Source organism: Cherax quadricarinatus, chromosome 19 (genome assembly GCF_038502225.1).
Source record: "Cherax quadricarinatus isolate ZL_2023a chromosome 19, ASM3850222v1, whole genome shotgun sequence".
Taxonomy (NCBI): Eukaryota; Metazoa; Arthropoda; class Malacostraca; order Decapoda; family Parastacidae; genus Cherax; species Cherax quadricarinatus.
This window is the reverse complement of record NC_091310.1, coordinates 46,853,491-46,878,486: the sequence shown is the minus strand read 5'-3', so window position 1 is coordinate 46,878,486 and position 24,996 is coordinate 46,853,491. Positions and strand designations below refer to the sequence as shown.

At 38.5% G+C, this 24,996-nt stretch overlaps 1 protein-coding gene across 2 annotated transcripts in view; it reads right to left on the bottom strand.

Moving 5' to 3' along the window:
• The window catches only part of LOC128688402 (uncharacterized), a 59,882-nt gene that overhangs the window by 5,688 nt on the left and 29,198 nt on the right, over positions 1–24,996 (bottom strand). For both annotated transcript variants that reach the window (XM_053776258.1, XM_053776259.2), the window contains 3 exons: positions 20,272–20,523; positions 17,272–17,380; positions 16,738–17,159 (listed from right to left, as the gene is read on the bottom strand). In XM_053776258.1, coding sequence (XP_053632233.1) covers positions 16,738–17,159; positions 17,272–17,380; positions 20,272–20,504 — 764 coding nt within the window. In that variant the 5' untranslated portion in view covers positions 20,505–20,523. The remainder of the gene's footprint in view (positions 1–16,737; positions 17,160–17,271; positions 17,381–20,271; positions 20,524–24,996) is intronic.

Genomic DNA, 24,996 nt, shown 5'->3' with positions numbered 1-24,996 from the left:
ATTACCAAAACTGTTGTCCAGAGGGCTGAGGAAGGGTTGTTGAGGTGGTTCGGACATGTAGAGAGAATGGAGCGAAACAGAATGACTTCAAGAGTGTATCGGTCTGTAGTGGAAGGAAGGCGGGGTAGGGGTCGGCCTAGGAAGGGTTGGAGGGAGGGGGTAAAGGAGGTTTTGTGTGCGAGGGGCTTGGACTTCCAGCAGGCATGCGTGAGCGTGTTTGATAGGAGTGAATGGAGACAAATGGTTTTTAATACTTGACGTGCTGTTGGAGTGTGAGCAAAGTAACATTTATGAAGGGATTCAGGGAAACCGGCAGGCCGGACTTGAGTCCTGGAGATGGGAAGTACAGTGCCTGCACTCTGAAGGAGGGGTGTTAATGTTGCAGTTTAAAAACTGTAGTGTAAAGCACCCTTCTGGCAAGACAGTGATGGAGTGAATGATGGTGAAAGTTTTTCTTTTTCGGGCCACCCTGCCTTGGTGGGAATCGGCCGGTGTGATAATAAAAAAAAAAAAAAAATAAAAAATAAGAGTTTATAAAATGAATAACTTATGTTGTACAAGTCCCACTCAAATCCAACCCCTTATCTTCAATGACCTTGTTAGGTAGACTGTTCCACTCCTCGACTAATCTATTTACAAACAGTATGCTCTTACACCCTTTCTAAACCTACACTAATCCAATCTGAATTCATTATTTTGTGTTCTTTCTTGAAGAGACATCCACCTTATATTTATACACTTCAATCATGTCTTCTCTCATTCTAAGTCTAACAAGTGAATGTAGGTTAAGGGTTCTCAATCTACTTTCGTATGAAAGATTTCTCATGCAATGTACTAATTTTGCCAATCTCTGTATGTTCTCCAATGAATTAATATCCATTCTGTGGTATAAAGACAAGAACTGAGCTGCATAATCCAAGAAAGGCCTTACTAAAGACAAAGATGTAGCATCATCTCTGGACTCCTACTGCTTATACTTCTTGATATAAATCCCAGTAATCTGTTAGCCTTATTATGCATGAAGAGGCACTGCAGTCTTGGCTTCAGGATGCTGCTTACCAAAACTTCAAGTCCTTTCCACATTCATGAGCTTTAGGTCTGTGCCTTTTTTTTTTTTTTTTTTTTTTTAACACATCAGCCATCTCCCACTGAGGCAGGGTGACCCAAAAAAGAAACACTTTTACGATTATCTACATGTAATCAGTCTTTGCAGAGGCACTCAGATTTCACTCCAAACAGTCAATATCCCAAACCCCTCCTTTAAAGTGCAGGCATTGTATTTCCCATCTCCAGGACTCAAGTCCGGCTAACCGGTTTACCTGAATCCCTTCACAAAATATTACTCGGCTCACACTCCAACAGCTCATCAGAACCCAAAAACCATTCGTCTACACACACACACACACACACACACACACACACACACACACACACACACACACGCCTGCTGTATGCCCAGGCCCCTTGCACACAAAACCTTTTACCCCCTCCCTCCATCCTTTCCTAGAAAAACCCCTACCCCTCCTTCCATCTACTACAGATTTACACACCCTCCAAGTCATCCTAATTTGCTCCATCCTCTCTAAATGACCAAGCCATCTCAACAGCCCCTCTACAGCCTTCTGAATAATGCTTTTAGTAACCTCACACTTCCTCCTAGCTTTCCCACTACAAATTCTGTGCACAATATTTATACCACACATTGCCCTTAGACATAATATCTCCACTGTCCCCATCCTCCTCCTTGCTGCAGCATTTACAACCCATGCTTTATACTTTATATTTTTTAATAAATGTATGGAAGAGGGTAAGGTACCTAGGGATTGGCAGAGAGCATGCATAGTTCCTTTGTATAAAGGCAAAGGGGATAAAAGAGAGTGCAAAAATTATAGGGGGATAAGTCTGTTGAGTGTACCTGGTAAAGTGTATGGTAGAGTTATAATTGAAAGAATTAAGAGTAAGACGGAGAATAGGATAGCAGATGAACAAGGAGGCTTTAGGAAAGGTAGGGGGTGTGTGGACCAGGTGTTTACAGTGAAACATATAAGTGAACAGTATTTAGATAAGGCTAAAGAGGTCTTTGTGGCATTTATGCATTTGGAAAAGGCGTATGACAGGGTGGATAGGGGGGCAATGTGGCAGATGTTGCAAGTGTATGGTGTAGGAGGTAGGTTACTGAAAGCAGTGAAGAGTTTTTACGAGGATAGTGAGGCTCAAGTTAGAGTATGTAGGGAAGAGGGAAATTATTTCCCAGTAAAAGTAGGCCTTAGACAAGGATGTGTGATGTCACCGTGGTTGTTCAATATATTTATAGATGGGGTTGTAAGAGAAGTAAATGCGAGGGTCTTGGCAAGAGGCGTGGAGTTAAAAGATAAAGAATCACACACAAAGTGGGAGTTGTCACAGCTGCTCTTTGCTGATGACACTGTGCTCTTGGGAGATTCTGAAGAGAAGTTGCAGAGATTGGTGGATGAATTTGGTAGGGTGTGCAAAAGAAGAAAATTAAAGGTGAATACAGGAAAGAGTAAGGTTATGAGGATAACAAAAAGATTAAGTGATGAAAGATTGAATATCAGATTGGAGGGAGAGAGTATGGAGGAGGTGAATGTATTCAGATATTTGGGAGTGGACGTGTCAGCGGATGGGTCTATGAAACATGAGGTGAATCATAGAATTGATGAGGGGAAAAGAGTGAGTGGTGCACTTAGGAGTCTGTGGAGACAAAGAACTTTGTCCTTGGAGGCAAAGAGGGGAATGTATGAGAGTATAGTTTTACCAACGCTCTTATATGGGTGTGAAGCATGGGTGATGAATGTTGCAGCGAGGAGAAGGCTGGAGGCAGTGGAGATGTCATGTCTGAGGGCAATGTGTGGTGTGAATATAATGCAGAGAATTCGTAGTTTGGAAGTTAGGAGGAGGTGCGGGATTACCAAAACTGTTGTCCAGAGGGCTGAGGAAGGGTTGTTGAGGTGGTTCGGACATGTAGAGAGAATGGAGCGAAACAGAATGACTTCAAGAGTGTATCAGTCTGTAGTGGAAGGAAGGCGGGGTAGGGGTCGGCCTAGGAAAGGTTGGAGAGAGGGGGTAAAGGAGGTTTTGTGTGCGAGGGGCTTGGACTTCCAGCAGGCATGCGTGAGCGTGTTTGATAGGAGTGAATGGAGACAAATGGTTTTTAATACTTGACGTGCTGTTGGAGTGTGAGCAAAGTAACATATATGAAGGGGTTCAGGGAAACTGGCAGGCCGGACTTGAGTCCTGGAGATGGGAAGTACAGTGCCTGCACTCTGAAGGAGGGGTGTTAATGTTGCAGTTTAAAAACTGTAGTGTAAAGCACCCATCTGGCAAGACAGTGATGGAGTGAATGATGGTGAAAGTTTTTCTTTTTCGGGCCACCCTGCCTTGGTGGGAATCGGCCAGTGTGATAAAAAAAATAAAATAAAAAGATACCTCAATGAACCGTTCACCTTTTTTCCTTCGTCAATTCTATGGTTAACGTCATCCTTCATAAACTCATCTGCTGACAAATCTACTCCCAAATATCTGGACACATTCACTTCTTCCATACTCCATCCCTACAATGTGACATCCAATTTTTCTTTACCTAACTCATTTGATACCCTCATCACTTTACACTTATCTACGTTCACTTTCAACTCACTTCCTTTACACACCCTCCCAAACTCATCCACTAACCTTTGCAACCTCTCTTTAGAATCTCCCAAAAAGCAGAGTAACTGTGTCAACTTCCATTTTGTACTTACTTTTTATTAACACATCAGCCATTTCCCACTAAACCAGGGTGGTCCGAAAAAGAAAATCTTTCATCATCATTCACTTCATCACTGTCTTGCTAGAGGAATCCTTACACTACAGATATAAAACTGCAACATTAACACCCCTCCTTCATAGTGCTGGCACTGTACTTCCCATTTCCAGGACTCAAGTCCAGCCTGCCAGTTTCCCTAAATCCTTTCATAAATGTTACCCAGCTCATACTCCAACAGCACATCAAGTCCTAAAAACCATTTGTCTTCATTCATTCCTATCAAATATGCTCACGCATGCTTGCTGGAAGTCCAAGCCCCTCACACACAAAACCTCCTTTACCCCCCTCCCTCCAACATTTCCTAGGCCGACCCCTACCGTGTCTTCCCTCCGCTACAGATTTATACTCTCGAAAGCATTCTATTTCATTCCATCCTCTCTACATGTCTGGACCACCTCAATAACCCCCCTCAGCCCTCTGGATAATAGTTTTGGTAATCCTGCACCTCCTCCTACTTTCCAAACTATGAATTCTCTGCATTATATTCACACCACACACCGCCATTAGACATGACATCTCCACTTCTTGTTGCAACATTCACCACCCATGCTTCACACCCATATAAGAGTATTGGTATAACTATAGTCTCATACATTCCCCTCTTTGCTTCCACAGACAAAGTTCTTGGTCTCTACAGACTCTTAGTGCACCACTCGCCCTTTTCCCCTCATGAATTCTATGATTCACCTCATCCTTCACAGACCCATCTGCTGACATGTCCACTCCCAAATATCTGAATACATTCACCTCCTCCATACTCTCTCCCTCCAATCTGATATCCAACCTTTCGTCACCTAATTCTGTTATCTTTGTCACCTTACTCTTTCTTATATTCACTTTTAATTTTTCTTCTTTTACAGACCTTACCAAACTCATCCACCAACCTTTGCAACTTCTCTTCCGAATCTCCCTAAAGCACAGTGTCATCAGCAAAGAGCAACTGTGACAACTCCCACTTTGTGTTAGATTCTTTATCTTTTAAACCCACACCTTTTGCCAAACCCACACAGTCACTTCTCTTACAACCCCATCTATAAATATATTGAACAACCATGGTGACATCACACATCCTTGTCTAAGGCCTACTTTTACTGGGAAATAATCTCCCTCTCTCCTACATACTCTAACCTGAGCCTCACTATCCTCGTAAAAACTCTTCACTGCTTTCAGTAACCTGCCTCCCATTCCATAAACCTGCAACATCTGCCACATTGCTCCCCCCTATTCACCCTGTCATATACCTTTTCCAAATCCCTAAGTGTCACAAACACATCTTTACACTTATCTAAATACAGTGGACCCCCGGTTATTTTTTCACTCCAGAAGTATGTTCAGGTGCCAGTACTGACCGAATTTGTTCCCATAAGGAATATTGTGAAGTAGATTAGTCCATTTCAGACCCCCAAACATACACGTAGAAACGCACTTACATAAATACACTTACATAATTGGTCGCATTCGGAGGTAATTGTTATGCGGGGGTCCACTGTACTATTCACCTAAATGTTTCACTGTAAACACTTGGTCTGCACACCCCCTACCTTTCCTAAAGCCTCCTTGTTCATCTGCTATCCTACCCTCTGTCTTACTCTTAATTAATTTTTTTCAATAGTAACTCTACCATACACTTTACCAGGTACACTCAGCAGACTTATTCCCCTATAATTTCTGAACTCTCTTTTATCCCCATTGCCTATACACAAAGGAACTATGTACGCTCACTGCCAATCCCTAGGTACCTTACCCTCTTCCATACATTTATTAAATAACAGCACTAACCACTCCAAAATTATATCCCCACATGCTTTTAACATTTCTATCTCTATCCCATCAATCCCAACTGCCTTACCCCCTTCATTCTACCCACTGCCTCACAAACTTCCCCCACGCTCACAACTGGCTCCTCCTCACTCCTACAAAATGTTACTTCTCCTTGCCCTATGCACGAAATCACAGCTACCCTATCTTCAGCAACATTTAACAGTTCCTCAAAATATTCCCTCCATCTTCCCGATACCTCTACCTCTCCATTTAGTAACTCTCCTCTCCTATTTTTAACCATCAAATCCATTCTTTCCCTAAGCTTCCTCAACTTATTAATCTCACTCCAAAACTTTTTCTTATTTTCAACAAAATTTGATGACATCTCACCCACTCTCTCATTCGCTCTCTTTTTACACTGCTTCACCACTCTCTTAACCTCTCTTTTTCTCTCCTTGTATCACTTCTACTTGTTAAACCCTCTCATATGTTAACTTATTCTCCCTTTACATCATCATTCCACCACTCTTCTTCCCTCCTGCACCCACTTCCCTGAAACCACAAACTTCTGCTGAACACTAACACTAAATTCTTAAACCTACCCCATACATCTTTGACTCCAATGCCTATACTCTCACTAGCCCATCTATCCTTCAATAGTTGTTTACATCTTGCCTTAAATGCCTCCCCTTTTAGTTTAAAAACCTTCACACCTCCCTTGCTGCTTCTATTTTCCTTGTATGTCATCTACCTTTTACTCTCACTGTAGCTACAACTAAAAAGTTATCTGATATTTTTTGTACTTGATTCTCATAATTTAATCCCATCCTTCACCCCAAAACCCTAGAATTTACATCTTTTACAACCCCATCTATCTACACTGAACAGCATCTGCTACTTTTCTGACCATGGCATAAGCTTGTTTTCATCCTTCCGAAGTACAATGGCATATTCCTCCGAATCTATTAATCTGCCTATTTTTGCTGTCAATGAATTTACTATAACTTGTGATTCTGTCATCAAGGTCATTAATGAAAATTATGAATAACAATGGGCCTAAAAATGATTTCTGTGGGATGCCACTTGTGACTGATCCCTATTCAGATTTCACCCCACTTATGCAGACTGCTTCCTTTGGTTAGTCATGCTTTGATCCATGACAGGACTTTTTTTTCCCCAATACCATGGGCTCCCATTTTAGCACTTTTGTGTGATACTTTATGATTTTTTTTTTTTAAATTTAAATAAAAAAAAAACACTGTATTCTCTATCATGATCAACCCCCTCAAATGCTAAACTTATTAAAGTCAGTAAATTTGTCAGGCAGGAGCAGCTCCTTGTGAATCCATGCTGAATATGATGAATCAAATTATACAACCGAGGTCACGCTTACTAGGTGGTAATTTGATGGTAATGACCTATCCCAGCTTTGGGAGAGGTTTCAGCACATAAGAGCATAAGAAAGAAGGAATACTACAGCAGGCCTACTGGCCCATGCAAGGCAGGTCCAAGTCACATGGGGCTATATATAACAAGATTAATCATTGAATAAACAGTGTTGAGTCTACAAACAGTTTATCGATGAATGCAAAGAAAAAAAAGTCTGTAGTGGAAGGAAGGCGGGGTAGGGGTCGGCCTAGGAAGGGTAGTAAAGTAGGGGCTTTTCCAGACAAATAGGAGTTCAATGAATATCTGGTATGTGAGCAAAGTATGAAGTTCAGTAGTCCTGAATTAGAAAGACAATGTAGTGTGCACCCTTCTGAAGACAAATGGATGGTGACAAATTCAGGGATACGAAAAAAAAGTTGACGGTTTAGATGGTTCAGTAAATTAGAAAGGATGGAGCAATATTTCAAGTAAGAGGCTGAATAAATCTGTAGTGGATGGTAAAAGGTTGCATTGGAGGCAGGGTGAGAAAGATGTTTTGAGGATGGTCTTAAATTCCATCAGCTCTATCAGCATCAGCATGGTGGATCAGGTGACAGGACAACTGTGTCCTGGTCAAATCCATCCTAGTCATTGGCCACCCCTGGACATTTGCATTCATTTTTTTTTTTTGAGTCACATAAATGTGTCCCCCAATATTTGTATATTTCATATTAGATGTAATTTTTGGTTTTTATATCTTTGTGTCCTGAACACTATTTTTTTTTTTTTTTTTTTTTTTTTTTCAACAAGTCGGCCGTCTCCCACCGAGGCAGGGTGACCCAAAAAAGAAAGAAAATCCCCAAAAAGAAAATACTTTCATCATCATTCAACACTTTCACCACACTCGCACATTATCACTGTTTTTGCAGAGGTGCTCAGAATACAACAGTCTAGAAGCATACACATATAAAGATACACAACATATCCCTCCAAACTGCCAATATCCCAAACCCCTCCTTTAAAGTGCAGGCATTGTACTTCCCATTTCCAGGACTCAAGTCCGACTATATGAAAATAACCGGTTTCCCTGAATCCCTTCACTAAATATTACCCTGCTCACACTCCAACAGATCGTCAGGTCCCAAGTACCATTCGTCTCCATTCACTCCTATCTAACACGCTCACGCACGCTTGCTGGAAGTCCAAGCCCCTTGCCCACAAAACCTCCTTTACCCCCTCTCTCCAACCCTTTCGAGGACGACCCCTACCCCGCCTTCCTTCCCCTATAGATTTATATGCTTTCCATGTCATTCTACTTTGATCCATTCTCTCTAAATGACCAAACCACCTCAACAACCCCTCTTCTGCCCTCTGACTAATACTTTTATTAACTCCACACCTTCTCCTAATTTCCACACTCCGAATTTTCTGCATAATATTTACACCACACATTGCCCTTAAACAGGACATCTCCACTGCCTCCAACCGTCTCCTCGCTGCTGCATTTACCACCCAAGCTTCACACCCATATAAGAGTGTTGGTACTACTATACTTTCATACATTCCCTTCTTTGCCTCCATAGATAACGTTTTTTGACTCCACATATACCTCAACGCACCACTCACCTTTTTTCCCTCATCAATTCTATGATTAACCTCATCCTTCATAAATCCATCCGCCGACACGTCAACTCCCAAGTATCTGAAAACATTCACTTCTTCCATACTCCTCCTCCCCAATTTGATATCCAATTTTTCTTTATCTAAATCATTTGACACCCTCATCACCTTACTCTTTTCTATGTTCACTTTCAACTTTCTACCTTTACACACATTCCCAAACTCATCCACTAACCTTTGCAATTTTTCTTTAGAATCTCCCATAAGCACAGTATCATCAGCAAAAAGTAACTGTGTCAATTCCCATTTTGAATTTGATTCCCCATAATTTAATCCCACCCCTCTCCCAAACACCCTAGCATTTACTTCCTTAACAACCCCATCTATAAATATATTAAACAACCATGGTGACATTACACATCCCTGTCTAAGACCTACTTTTACCGGGAAATAGTCTCCCTCTCTTCTACACACCCTAACCTGAGCCTCACTATCTTCATAAAAACTCTTTACAGCATTTAATAACTTACCACCTATTCCATATACTTGCAACATCTGCCACATTGCTCCTCTATCCACTCTATCATATGCCTTTTCTAAATCCATAAATGCAATAAAAACTTCCCTACCTTTATCTAAATACTGTTCACATATATGCTTCAATGTAAACACTTGATCTACACATCCCCTACCCACTCTGAAACCTCCTTGCTCATCCGCAATCCTACATTCTGTCTTACCTCTAATTCTTTCAATTATAACCCTACCGTACACTTTTCCTGGTATACTCAGTAAGCTTATTCCTCTATAATTTTTACAGTCTCTTTTGTCCCCTTTCCCTTTATATAAAGGGACTATACATGCTCTCCGCCAATCCCTAGGTACCTTCCCCTCTTTCATACATTTATTGAACAAAAGTACCAACCACTCCAACACTATATCCCCCCCTGCTTTTAACATTTCTGTCATGATCCCATCAGTACCAGCTGCTTTACCCCCTTTCATTTTACGTAATGCCTCACGTACCCCCCCCACACTTACATTCTGCTCTTCTTCACTCCTAAAAGATGGTATACCTCCCTGACCAGTGCATGAAATTACTGCCTCTGTTTCTTCCTTAACATTTAAAAGTTCCTCAAAATATTCTCGCCATCTACCTAATACCTCCATCTCCCCATCTACTAACTCCCCTACTCTGTTTTTAACTGACAAATCCATATTTTCCCTTGGCTTTCTTAACTTGTTTAACTCACTCCAAAATTTTTTCTTATTTTCATTAAAATTTCTTGACAGTGCCTCTCCCACTCTATCATCTGCTCTCCTTTTGCACTCTCTCACCACTCTCTTTACCTTTCTTTTACTCTCCATATATTCTGCTCTTCTTATAACACTTCTGCTTTGTAAAAACCTCTCATAAGCTACCTTTTTCTCTTTTATCACACCCTTTACTTCATCATTCCACCAATCACTCCTCTTTCCTCCTGCACCCACCCTCCTATAACCACAAACTTCTGCCCCACATTCTAATACTGCATTTTTAAAACTATTCCAACCCTCTTCAACCCCCCCATTACTCATCTTTGCACTATCCCACCTTTCTGCCAATAGTCGCTTATATCTCGCCCGAACTTCCTCCTCCCTTAGTTTATACACTTTCACCTCCCTCTTACTTGTTGTTGCCACACTATTATTAATTAAAAAAGAGATAGCAGCATGCATTTTATTGATTAAAATTTAATTAACAAGTCCAAACTAAAAAGTATGCAAGCTGTCAGTAACCCCTTGGATGAAACTTAGGTTAGGTTTTTTACCCAGTAATACAGGTCCACATCCCTCTATCCAAAACCCTTGAGGCCAGTAGTTTCAAATTTCAGAATGAAGGAGAGGGGGTCTAGGGTAGCACCCCATGATCAAACATTAACACTGCAGCAAAAACGTATGAATACTCACACTAAATGAGATAAATAAAGACTACAAATACTACTATTCTTTATTTATAGAGTAATATATTGATAAATGAATAATGGGATAATTATAGACCAGGAACATGATTCTCAAGACGACTGACAGATGGTGTTTTTAAGACTTAAAGTGTCATCTGTCTTATTAACATAGGTTTCTGTCTAAGCAATCTCTCTTTAACTGAGTAAATTGCCATTATCTCTTGCTCACTGATAAATGCACATTGTTCAAGGCCAGAAATTAAATGATCACACATTTTCACCATATCATCTAGGGGAACTTTTTCACCTGTGTTCACAATGTCATCATCATTACTATTCTCATGCTTGTCTTTAATACCATTTCAGCAATTTCACCATCATTCAAGGAATGCACAACAGGTGCATCATTGTCAATGTCCAGCATTCTTCAATGTCAGCTTCCTGTAACTTATTTACACTTTTGTCCAATAAACTTTTAGCGTAAGTTACGAGGTTTGATATCATCTTGTACCTTTGCCTTTGATATACCTTTAAAGATTTTCGAGAGTTTAACTACTCTTAGAGCCCGGCCATGGGCCAGGTTCATCCGATGCTTGCCTGATCAACCAGGCTGTTGTTGCTGGAGGCCAGCTGCCCCACACATCTATCTGGCACCTGGTGAAGATACTTGTCCAGTTTTCTCTTGAAGGCTTCTACGCTTGTTCCAGCCGTGTTTCTGATATCTTCTGGTAAGATGTTAAATAGTCTAGGACCCCTGATGTTGATACAGTGTTCCCTTATTGTCCCCATTGCACCCCTGCTCCTCACTGGGTTTATTTTACACCTCCTCCCATATCTCTCACTCCAGTATGTTGTTATGGCAGTGTGCAGATTTGAGACCAGGCCCTCGAGTACTTTCCAGGTACAGTGGAACCTCAAATATCGAACTTTCTTCGGTCCAGAAGGCTGTTCGAGTGCCTTTACCGAATTAATTTATTCCCATCAGGAATAATGTAAATTAGATTAGTCCATTTCAGACCCTCAAAAATACACTTATAAAAGCACTTACAAAAATACACTTACATAATTGGTCGTTTTGGGAGCAGTTCGATTTTTGAGGTTCCACTGTATATATTACCGTGCATCTCTCCTCCGCTCTAATGAGTACATGTTCAAGACTTGAAGGCGTTCCCAGTAATTTAGGTGCTTTACTGGCTCAATGCAAGCTGTAAACGATCTCTGTATTTGTTCCAGCTCTGCTATTTCTCCTGCTTTGAACTGGGCTATCAGCACTGAGCAATATTCTAAATGATGGACCACTAGCAATTTGAAGTGTCACCATCGGCATTATTTCCCTTGTTTTGAAAGTTCTCAATACTCACCCAATCATCTTCCTGGCTGTTGTGATCTTTGTCTTGTTATGTTCCTTAAAAGAAAGGTCAGCCGATATAATTATTCCCAGTTTTTTTACGTGTTCTTTTCTTTTTCTCATCAGTGACACGAAATCCTTCAAAGTCTTCACCTGTAGGTTCATTTACATGAAACATCGTTTTAGGCCAAAGTCTGTACCAAACATTTGTTAATGTTGATTTATCAACATCCTCCCAAGTATTAACAAGTGCACTGTTACCCATAGAGATATCTGCAGCTCTTTTTGGCATTTTCACAGTGAAATTAGTCACAAAATAAAAATAAACAAAATATTAGCGAACAGCAGACGCACGTGTGAACACTACAAGCATTGAGACAACTGATGACCGCCACTCTGGCTGTCAGTGCTGGGTCACGCCACCACGTGGTGGTGTTGGAGTTAGGTAGAGATGACCGACGGTCCACACTCCACGAAAAAACTTCGTTTTTTAGAACTTTTCGAATTTCAGAATTTCGGATAAAGGGATGTGGACCTGTAGTTACATATAGTGGGATACCAATGACCAGGACACAAATGTCCAGGAATGCCAATAACCTGGATGCATCGAACAGGGACACAATTGTCCAGGATGCAAATATCCTTGTACCCGTGGATCAGTCAATGCAAACAATTTCTGGAGAGAATGTGATGTGGTGATAAGGTGCAAACTAGGCAACATCTATGAAAGAATGGTTTTGGGGATCAATACTTTTCATGCTCTGGTCTCAGACAAGGCCTCAAACCATAAAAAAAGTATTACGGGAATAAAAACTAATGCCCATGCTCTTCTGGAAAGACAGCCTAGGAATGTATGATGGTCAATGTGTTCTCTTTTAGTGTAAAACAATGTTAAAAAATTTATATATTTATATACATTGAGCAATAGCTAGAGTAAGAAGTACAAAGAGACTAGTCAGTGGGCAAAGAGAGAAGCACAAGTGAATTAATTAAGGAAAGTGACAGATGGAGGTATGAGCAATTGTGAGGATAAAAGTTGGCTCTAGCGACAAAGTGAAGGGGTCAGGTGCAGATGTAAGAATGCAGAAATCTAGTAAAGGAGACACTATATTAAGATATTTCCCAAATGTACCCCACAAAATACCTCATTTATTATCTTGTAACCTACTCAAGTAAATGCTGAAAATTGTCAGGAAGAATTCACAGACTATTAACAATGAACTTATTAGGAATAACTAACACCTGGAATTTTTTCAGTTGCCTAAATATCAAATATTTTCAGAAGCAATTCTTAAAATCTTTATGCCCTTTCCACTGACATGCAGTATATGTACAACTGCCTTCTCATCACTGAGAATGATAGTCCCAACTGTAAGAAACAATGTTTGTTTATTTAGGAAGTACACAAGTCAATAATTTTGACAATATATAGACGCTCTGGGAGCCAGGGGATTTGATATTCAAGAGATGTGCAAGAATGGAGGCAAATGGTTTTTTATGATTTGACGTACTATTTTTGTGTGAGCAAGGTACCATTTGTACGTTGTCTGAACTCTGAAGAGGTGGGGGGTTGTTGCAGTTCGGAGGGTCACCTAAGCTGTTACGTCAGCACACTTTTGGCCGAATGACTGTGACAGTGTTTCCTCTTCTTTGAGTCAACCTACCTCGGTGGAAGACAACCGGTGTGTTTAAAAAATGTATAGTTATTTTAATAAAATCAGATTTTCATACTACTTAACCAAATTATTTTTTACATTCAATACAGTAACAATTCCATTAGCTTTTTAGTTGTAATAAATACCAGATTATGACTAAGAGTTGTAATTTCAAGCATGATTACAATATCTTTTGGAGAGGCTGGAAAGGGTTGTCATTAGATAAGACCAGGAAACACTGTACAGGTCCACATTCCTTTATCCGAAATCCTGAAATTCGAAAAGTTCCGAAAACCTAAGTTTTTTCGTGAAGTGTGAAGCATCAGTCACTGACAGCCAGAGTGGCAGGTGTCAGTTGTGTCTCAGCACTTGTAGTGTTCACACATGCATCTACTGTTTGCTGATATTTTGTTTTTATTTTGTGACTGTTTAATTTCACTGTGAAAATGTCAAAATGAGCTGCAGATACCTCTATGGGTAACAATGAAAAAAGAAAAGGAAGCATCTGATGTTATCAATAATGCAGAAAGTAGAGTTACTGCAGAAGCTTCATCGTGGTGTGTCAGTGCAGCGTCTTACTGAAGAATATGGTGTTGGAACTACCACTGTTTATGATTTAAAGAAATGGTGTTAAATACAAATAAGCATGAGAATAGTAGTGATGATGATGATGAAATTGTGAACACAGGTGAAAAAGTCCCCATAGATGATATGGTGAAAATGTGTGATCAGTTCAGTCTTTATAAATGCCATCTGTCATAGTGCTGCTTCATCACTTGAGAATCATTTTCCTGATCTAAAATTATCCCATTATTTCATTTATCAATATATTACTCTATAAATAAACATTAGTAGTATTTGAAGTCTATTTATTCCGCTTAGTGGGAGCATTCATACGTTTTTGCTGCAGTGTTAATGTTTGATTATGGGGTGCTGCCCTAGACCCCACTTTCACTCTGAAATTCGAAACACTACTGGCCCCAAGGGTTTCAGATAAAGGCATGTGTACCTGTACAGTTAGAAGAAGCCGTAGATGATTGAGGATCAACTGAGCATGATGGAAGGGGTAAATCAAATGAATGAAATCGATGGAAAGGAAACAAAGTTGTTGAAAAGGGGGAAGAGGGGTACAGTTACAGAAAAGTTGGTGCATATGTTTGAATGTGTGTAAGAATATAATGGACTAAGTATACTGAAATATACAAGGTAAAATATGGTATACAGTAAAAGTATCCTCAAAAGAGTTATGGAAAAGGTGTGATGGCAGAGGAACAAAGCGAATTTAGGAATAGAAGGGAATGTGTGGATCATGTATTTGCACTTAAACATACATGTATGTAATACTTATAAAGTATGGAGCCTTTTGTAACAATTGTGGACTTGGGAAAAGCATATGATAGGGTAAATAGATAAATTGTGGCAAGTGTTGCAAATGTACGGAATATGTAGCAGGCTGTTAAAAGCTGTTAAGTGTTCTTAACCCTCTGAGGGTTTCGGCCGTACTAGTACGGCTTACGACCCAGGGTTTTTGACGTACTAGTACGCCTAAATTCTAGTGCCCTCAAATCTAGTGGGAGAAAGCTGGTAGGCCTACATATGAAAGAATGGGTCTATGTGGTCAGTGTGCACAGTATAAAAAAAATCCTGCAGCACACAGTGCATAATGAGAAAAAAAAACTGACCGTTTTTCTGGAATAAAACAGCGACTTTGCACTGTATTTTCGCATGGTATTTATTGTTGTATTCTAGTTTTCTTGGTCTTATTTTACAGAATGGAAGACATACTACAGAAATAGAGATGATTTTGACTGGTTTTACAATGAAAAGTACCTTGAAATTGAGCTCAAAGTAGCAGAAATGTTCGATTTTTACCAAAGTTCAAAAGTAAACAAATCATGCTGTGTGTCCAATACACGTCAATTGGTGACTCTAATATTCTTTCGCAAGTGCATCAATATTATTTATACCATTTTTTACACTAATGCAGTAGTCTGCATAACAGTAAATCTTCTATTTTTTATAGAATAAAAATTCAAAGTGGAAAGCAAAAGAATGTAAGAGGGGCCTTGAGACGTGACTAATGAACAGAGGAAATATCATTTTAGTGGCAGGAATGTCTTTCTTGTTTATTCTGGACCCTATTCAGAAATTGGCATCTTTTGAAATTTGTGTGAAATTGGCAAAATTGTTAAATTCTGACCACTGTGCTGGATAGTTGAAACTGATAAATGGGTGGTTTCTTGCACTCATTCGATAGAAAAAATGAAGTTCTAGCGAAATATCCATGTTTTTTATTGACTAGTACAGTGGAATTGGCCGAAAATGGGGCTCAAAGTGGGCAAAATCGCCGATGCGTAAACATCGCCGAGACCGCTAACTTCGCAAGAGCATAATTCCATAAGTTTCCCATCAAATTTCAAACTTTTGGGGTCATTATGAGCGGGAAAAGATTCTCTATCTTTTCATAAGAGAAAATTTTTTTTTTTTTTAAATTTGGCTGACCCTGAGAACGAGTCTCAGAGAGGGCCTGTCGACCCTCAAAGGGTTAAGGTTAGGGATGTAAGAGATGGGGAGTGCTTCTCAGTAAACACAGGCCTTAGAGCAGTGTGATGTCACTGGTTGTTTAGTGTTTTAATACATGAAGGTTGTAAAAGATGTTGAGGCACCACAGAAGGCTTCAGTTTGAGAGTGCTGAACATCCCACAGTTGTTAGGAGTGAATGGGAATAAGTAGTTTTTAATGGATGTGCTGTTGGTATGAGCAGGGTAAGTTTTACAAAGAGATTCAGGAAAAATAGCTAGGTGGATTTGAGTCCTGGAGGTGGGAATGGCAGTACCTGCACTCTGAAGTTGGGGTGGGGATGTTGCGGTCAGAGGGGTAATCTGATTGTGATGTTTGCACACTTCTGGAAAGATGACGATTAAGTGAATGTTGATGAACGGTTTTTCTTCTTTGGGTCACCCTGCCTTGGAGGGACATAGCCATTGTTTTACACATACAATCACACTTACAAGCACACACAAATGCGCCTACAGACAACACTTTTTCCATATTTCACACAAATTTAGCTGACACACTACAACAGTCAAAAACAGTAGTACACACTTTTAATATATAGAGTACACACATTGATACATAATATTCAAGTTAAGAGTAAGAGCAAGCCTCCTTAAATATTAAGTTATATTTTAGTAGTAGTATACAGTAGCAGCATACCTAGGAGAGATGGGTGAGGGTGGCAGGTACGTGTACTGATCGACGGAGTTATTGAGTGAACCCAGCTGATCAAAGGTGGTGGAGAGATCGGGAGAGCTCAAATGGTCAGGCGTATCTATGTGATCTGGGGAATCCAGCTGAATCACCTCTGCTTGTTTCTGCCGCAACTGTTGCTGTTGCAAATGTTGTTGCAACTGCAGCTTTAGTTGCTGCTGCTGTTGCTGATACTGCTGTTGATGCAGGTGCAGGTGGTGGAACGGAGACTGTCCCAGCTGAACATGAGACTCTGTGTGGTCCAGACGACTTTTTGTTTTATTAGTGCTACTGGTCACACGTTTGTTCACAATGTAACGGACGGGCTTTCGCACTGTTGTGCGGTTTTGAGTCTTTTTGTACAAACGCCTTGGCTCTTCATGCAATTTCTGAAAAGAAAATATTTTATGAGTACAGTACGTATTTAACAATAAAAAAATTGTGGAAATGGTTTCACATGCATAAATATAAATATCTCGCAAAAAAAATAGAGTATCTTACTTTGCCTGGTTCATGATTATGGTCATGACAAATCTCCTTTACAACAAGAGCTTGGCCATCAAGTGACGTTGACAACCGGACCTTGAATGGGCAACCTCCGGCTGATGTTCTAGAAATGTAATACGATTTTAGTTTTGCTTTAGCATGCCAGAAATTGGAGCTGATTTTCAATGAATTCATTAGTGAAACCTTTATTATTTTCTATGAGAACTATATTACTTATATTTAAGCAAGCTAGAAATTAAAACTAATGTTATGTTAATGATTTTATGAAGCTTATGACATTTATTTTGTGATATAAGAAATTGAATTGTTGATAATCTATCAACAGCCTAGTCAATTAGATATATGAAACTCCACTAGCAAAAATATTCAGCTGTGAGATTAAAGTGGATGCCTTGAAATATAGAAGACAAAAACACTGGCACCAAAGCAGTCACCTGCATAAAGCTTCCACTAAAGACAAATATTTTAAGAATATATGGAACACTCAGCTTAGGTATTGCTGCAACCTGTAAAGCATCTGATGCCCAAATTTAACAACTATCTGAAGCAGGGTTGGCTAGTTTAAACCAATAGTTATAAACCAAGCTTTAAACCAAACAAAACATTCTTTAATATATGCACTGTGTTATCTAAATCTGGCCTATTCAGTGGGTTGTTGAAATGGAAAAGAAAACAAATGATTGCTAAATCATCCTAAAATGTAATGTTCATGTTTAAAAGCATATTAAAGGTTATGTAAAGACTTATTGAAACCAATTTTTTTTTAACACATTGGCCATATCCCACCAAGGCAGGGTGACCCAAAAAGAAAGAAAAACCCCAAAAGAAAGAAACAGGTTTCATCATTCAGAAAGAAAAAGCTTTTATCATCATTCACCACTTTCACCATCACCAACATATTAACATTAAAACCAGGAAAAAATGTTTTTATTTTAACCAATGGTTTTTGTGAACCCTGATTTAAATGATAATATTTCACACCCTAATAGGCCAATACCAATACCCCAAACTGAAAAAGAATCCTTCAAGGCAGAGCATTAGCATCATGTAGATTTTATAAAAGCAATTGGAAACTAGTTAATTAAAAATATATTAAGTCAAACAATATTTTTAAAGCATGTAAATGACTACATTTTTTTTTTTAACAAGACTTCATATCTGGGAATTTTTCTATGGCTAACTGATCGAACATCTCTAAACTTTTCATCGTTTAAATAATTTCCCTAGTTTTTAACCACACCTTTTAACTTTTAAATTTTTTTTTTTATTATCACACTGGCCGATTCCCACCAAGGCAGGGTGGCCCGAAAAAGAAAAACTTTCACCATCATTCACTCCATCACTGTCTTGCCAGAAGGGTGCTTTACACTACAGTTTTTAAACTGCAACATTAACACCCCTCCTTCAGAGTGCAGTACTTTTAAATAGGATAATAAAATCTTTATTTCTTATTAGACATGCACAGAAGTTTAGAGTATCTGTTGATGATTCCAGTATTATAGGGCTAGGAGCTTAATCTCAGACCAAGCATCATAAATTGCAAAGGAAATATATTATAAAAATTAGTAGTATTACAAAACACAGGAAAGTAAAGCCACCATCTCACACATTCACACAAGCACAAGAGACCAACAATACAGAGCACAAAACAAACTTACAGTATACAACGGAATGGGACTACCTCCCTAGATAGTTATCTACCATGGAATTTAGCTAAGTGCAGCTTAAAATTCTGTGTTGTATGTGATAACATTCCCAACATTACATTATTCTTCAGAAAGAGAATAAACAAGTAAATAGTGTAAGGAAGATGTACCTACACTGGCAGAAAATACATAAAATATGAGAAGTGTGGGATAGCAATTTGCATAATGTTTTATGAATATTTGGGCATGCAGAGAGGACAGTGCACAAAAGAATAAATCTACAATATTGAACTAAGAAGTACTGGGGATTGGTAGGCAAGAAAGCAGAATACACAAGGTAATGATCTACGAGGGCCAAAGGATAATACAAATGCCTAACTGTTTATGTTTACATAAGGCTGGCTGCCTTGTAGGTCTGTTGTAGCCACTCACTGAGCAGGAGTTTTATTTCTGGTGTACCTTCCATTTGGAATTTTTCTCCTTTACTTATTCCTACTCTCATTTTATTTATGAAATGTTTCGAATTTTTTTTTTCCTTACTCCTATTTTCATATTATGAAATATTTTGTACAATATCTTAAAAAACTGACTTTTCATACTCTATCATTTTATTCTGCATGAAATGTCTTGCATTTTATAAATTATGATTTTTCACTGCATTTGATCATAAAAGACATACGTAATTATTGCTGCCAATTCTTTTAAACCATCAGCATATTTCATTAATATCCATGCTAACTTCTTTCTTGTATGCAGTTTAACCTTTTAAGATGTACATATTCAATTTTTATTTGATGTTTATGCTTATGCAGTTATCACGGATGGCAAGCCCCAAGAACTAGTAAAAAAAAAGTCAGTAGTCCACAGAATATCAGTGAATGAGGAACAGGAAACAAAGAATCTTACTTTGAATAAAAAAATAGTACTGTACTATACGGAATAAGAACCATTCATCAAACTCAGACAAACAAAAATTAATTATCTAACAAAAACTAAGTAGGTCATAATTTTAAAAATGTTATGAATCAAAATTATGGATGTCCATAATTCTGATTCTTCAGCTTAAAAAGTCTTGCATTATTCCTTCTAGTGCTGTTCAATTTTTTCAGATGAAAAGGAACACCTTAGAAACCTTAACATTCTTCATAAGAAATTTATAATCCCATAAACCCATTTTAAATAACCATGAACCTCAAAACAGTGCCAGGACCACAGTGTTTTCACATCATGTACTTCAGATATAAGTAACAAAGGATATTCCTGATCAGTAATCACACACTAATAATAATGACAATAAATATCTAACCTTTAAAAGGCATAAAAAAAAGATAAGGGCAAAAATACATACTGATTGTGACCCTTAGTTTGGTCCGAGGGTCTCCGCCCACCGAAGACACATGAATAGGTCAACTCGGCATATTTAAGAGCTGGGTTGAGGGACTTGCGGCGCGCCCTCTTAGCAGCAGCAACAACAGTCCTGGAATCGCGCACCCAAAGTTGTACTTGTTCAAGTTCTTGAAATTCCTCCAAACGACTGCTTAACTCATCAAATGTGTAGAACTTGCTGCCCACTTTGAGCATCGCCGCAGCCTCCACACCCCTGATTATCACAAGATGAGTGCATTTACACAAATGAAAGCCAAGAAAATTTTATTATAAAAGTAACCAGTTCCCATTCATTGACGAACCAGTAATGTTTGATGGTTGTTGGAATAAACCACTTAAAACATTCTAGATTCTCCTTTTACCTGTTACATATACTATCACTACATAATGTAATGCGGACCTAAAACCAATGAGTCAATTTATGCTAGCAGCAAGCAATGTCATGTTTATCCCTTAGAGAGCAATCTAGTAATTTTTAACTTACAAATGTACTCAACAGTAGCTTTCTTACATTTGAGGTACAATATCTATACCACTATGTTCTGGTAAGTTCAGGAGAGGATTAGGCATTCTATTTTTTTATGCTGGGATTCAATGCAATGTATGCAATATTTACATTACCCTCCTCCATTGCATTTTGTGCAATTTTTCTTGATCTCCACCCATAATTGAGGAATCTACACAACAGAACTATAAACACTATTATAGCCTCTCCTCACTTAATAACGGAGTTCTGTTCCTAAGACCACGTCGTTAAACGAATTCATCGCTAAGTGAGGAGCATACTATAATGGTAGCGGGTCTGTGTCACCATCGTTGATACTGTTTTAATGTCACCTTTGCACCATTTATAACATTTCTGGTATATTTTTAAATGTTTATACACTAATGTGCTGTGTATTGTAATAAACAGAATAGAGGAAATCAGCTCTAATATACATTATTTAGGTATGCATACTGGTCAGAGAGCCAGTCATAAAACTGAGTCATTGGTAAACAAGTAAATCGCTAGGTGAGGAGAGGCTGTACTTTATTATTATTATTATTATTATTATTATTATTATTATTATTATCATCATCATCACATTTTTAGGGAACATACTAAACCCAAATGGATTATACAGTGATCTGGAAAATGGGAGGGAGGCAATTAGGTTTGATTAAAGGGAAAACAGCTCCAATTCCTTGGATCACATCCCTTACCAGCACCAATGCACCTTCCTTGAGGGGTATACGGCAGTATACCAGTTTAGTTAAAAAAAAAAAAAAAAGCATAGGAGCAAGGTAAAAGTTGTGGTCACTGTAGCCGATAAATCATCTTAATACTTTTGCTTGTTTTGTCCCTTGTCCCATGCCAATAAACACAACAATGAATAATGAACTTGAAGTCAACACATGGATGATTACCCACAAAACCACCCTCAATATTGAAAAAAGCATTCTTTCAGAAACAAACCATGTCCAGAATTAGATATTAGAAGCAATGCTCAAGTAGCACAAAAAATAGAGAAAATTCATAGATGAAATAGAAGACAAACTGAAATTAATACTCAAATCCAACCAATATGAACAAAAGTTGTTAAGACAACTGGGATACTCTTCAAAAGTCATTATTATGTTGCACAACCCATATGCCTTATACTGTACTTTTTCCCCCTCATCTAAAATGCTCATGGAATCCTTGCCCGAGGGATTCATTTCTACAACATACCTCGAACCAATTATAACAAGCTCTCAGAACAATGACAAACTACCATTAGGCAACACACTATGCCCATATTCAAATCCCTAAATCTGTTCAATCTACACTTTTCAAACAATGCAATGTAATGCTAATGCTGAACTCAGGCAATCTCAAGAAAACTAACAGAATACATAGGCAGAAACACACAGACCTGTGATATCCCTCGTGTTCAACTGAACATTTACAGAAATTCTAAGTAAATTAAAGTACCAAAGACGTGGCATAACAACATAAAAATTGCAACATTGTTAATCAATTCAAAACTAAGCTAATGCAGGCACTCTGTCTAGATACTATAGTTCAATCATTCACCCCATCCCTATTTTTAACCCTTCTGAGGTCAGTGCCATAGATCTAAGAGATGAGCTCAGCTCACTCAAGCTGTGAGCAGTAAACTTTGGTCTAGATATGAGAGAGTGAGTCTATGGGGTAAGTGTGCAGCATATTAAAAAATCTTGCCACTATGCAATGCATGAGGGCAGTACATTTTCTGCATTTTTGGTTTAACCCTTTGAGGGTCCAAGAGTTTTCAAAAAAAATTTATTTTTTTTCTTATGAAATGGTAGAGAATCTTTTTACGAACGCAATGGAACAAAGTACGAAATTTGATGGAAAATTGACAAAATTATACTATAGCAAATTTTACTGTGTCAGCGATATTTACGCATTGGCGATTTGGCTCACTTTGACTCCTATTTTAGGACAATTACATTATTTGGGTCGACCAAATTCTTAGCTACAGTGAACCCCCGGTTATCGGCCAACTCGGTGATTAGCCGGTTTTTCGGCTCCCGGTTATCGGCCGTTTGGGATGCGTTTGTCCGCTGGCCCCAGCCGCTCGAGCGTCAGTTTGGCTGTCTCTCTGGGCGAGTGAGGAAGCTTCTTCTCATTCATCCAAACCTTTTGCTGTAATCCATTGTTTTTTTGTGGTTATTGATTGAGTGCAACTGCAAAATGAGCAACCATAGGCCCAAAGAAACACATTACATAGTATATAAAAACATGCAATGTTTATATGCAATGTATATTTAATAATAATCACTGGTACATTAAATGTCTTATTTTATGTTAATATAGACATTTTCACTAATCCATCTATTACATCATCTTCAAAATTATATAAGAAACACGTTACACAGCATAAAAACATGCAATGTTTATTATATGCGATGTATATTTAATAATCACTCTGACACATTAAATGTCTTATTTTATGTTAATATAGACATTTTCATTAATCCATCTATGATATTTTCTTCAAAATTATATAAGAAACACATAACATATCATGTAGCATAGAAAAATAGCATATAAACATGCAATGTTTATATATTATCGAGTGGAGAGTCGGATGGAGAGTAAACATTATGTTTTCTCTGATGCAGTGTTAGAGAAAACTGTGAATCTGGTGACTGGTGCAGTAACCGCCCTTCATGTGCGTTTGTTTACAATTCTCGGCACGAATTATTCATTATTTCTCCCTTTGTTTATGATGGCTTCTAAAGGTAGTTGTTAGAAATGATTAACCCTTTGAGGGTCGACAGGCCCTCTCCGAAACTCGTTCTCAGGGTCGGCCAAATTTAAAAAAAAAAAAAAAACAATTATTTTCTCTCATGAAAAGATAGAGAATCTTTTCCCGATCATAAAGACACCAAAAGTTTGAAATTTGATAGAAAACTTACGGAATTATGCTCTCGCAAAGTTAGCGGTCTCGGCGATGTTTACGCATCGGCGATTTTGCCCACTTTGAGCCCTATTTTCGGCCAATTTCACTGTACTAGTCGACAAAAAACATGAATATTTCGCTAGAACTCCATTTTTTCTATCGAATGGGTGCAAGAAACCACCCATTTATGAAATTCAACTATCCAGTACAGTGGTCAGAATTTAGCAATTTTGCCAATTTCACACAAATTTCAAAAGATGGCAATTTCCGAATAGGGTCCAGAATAAACAAGAAAGACATTCCTGGCACTAAAATGACATTTCCTCTAGTCATTAGTCACGTCTCAAGGCCCCTCTTATATTCTTTTGCTTTCCACTTTGAATTTTTATTCTCACAAAAAATATAAGATTTACTGTTATGCAGACTACTGCATTAGTGTAAAAAATGGTATAAATATTATTGGTGCACTTGTGAAAGAATATTAGACTCACCAGTTGACGTGTATTGCACGCTTGGCACGATTTGTTTACTTTTGAAGTTTGGTAAAAATCGAACATTTCTGCTACTTTGAGCTCAATTTCAAGGCACCTTTCATTGTAAAACCAGTCAAAATCATCTCAATTTCTGTAATATGTCTTCCATTCTATAAAATGAGACCAAGAAAACTAGAATACAACAATAAATACCATACGAAAATACACTGCAAAGTCGCTGATTTATTCCAAAAAAATGGTCAAAGTTTTTTTTTTCTCATTATGCACTGTGTGCTGCAGGATTTTTTTTAGACTGTGCACACTGACCACATAGACCCATTCTTTCATATGAAGGCCTACCAGCTTTCTCCCACTAGATTTGAGGCCGCTAGAATTTATGCGTACTTGTACGTCAAAAACCCCTACGCGTAAGACGTACTAGTACGACCAAAACCCTCAAAGGGTTAAACTCAGTGAACATGGTAATAATATGGCTGTGTAGTGTAATAATATGGCTGTGTAGTGTAATAATATACCTGTGTAGTGTAGCTCGGGGGGGGGGGGGGCTACATACATATACTGTACCTACATATACAGCTAAAGTAGGAGAAACTTTTAGAGAGGGTGTGGTAGGTAAGTTTGGGGTGCCAGGTGTAAATGATAATGGGAGCCCTTTGATTGAACTTTGTATAGAAAGGGGTTTAGTTATAGGTAATACATATTTTAAGAAAAAGAGGATAAATAAGTATACACGATATGATGTAGGGCGAAATGACAGTAGTTTGTTGGATTATGTATTGGTAG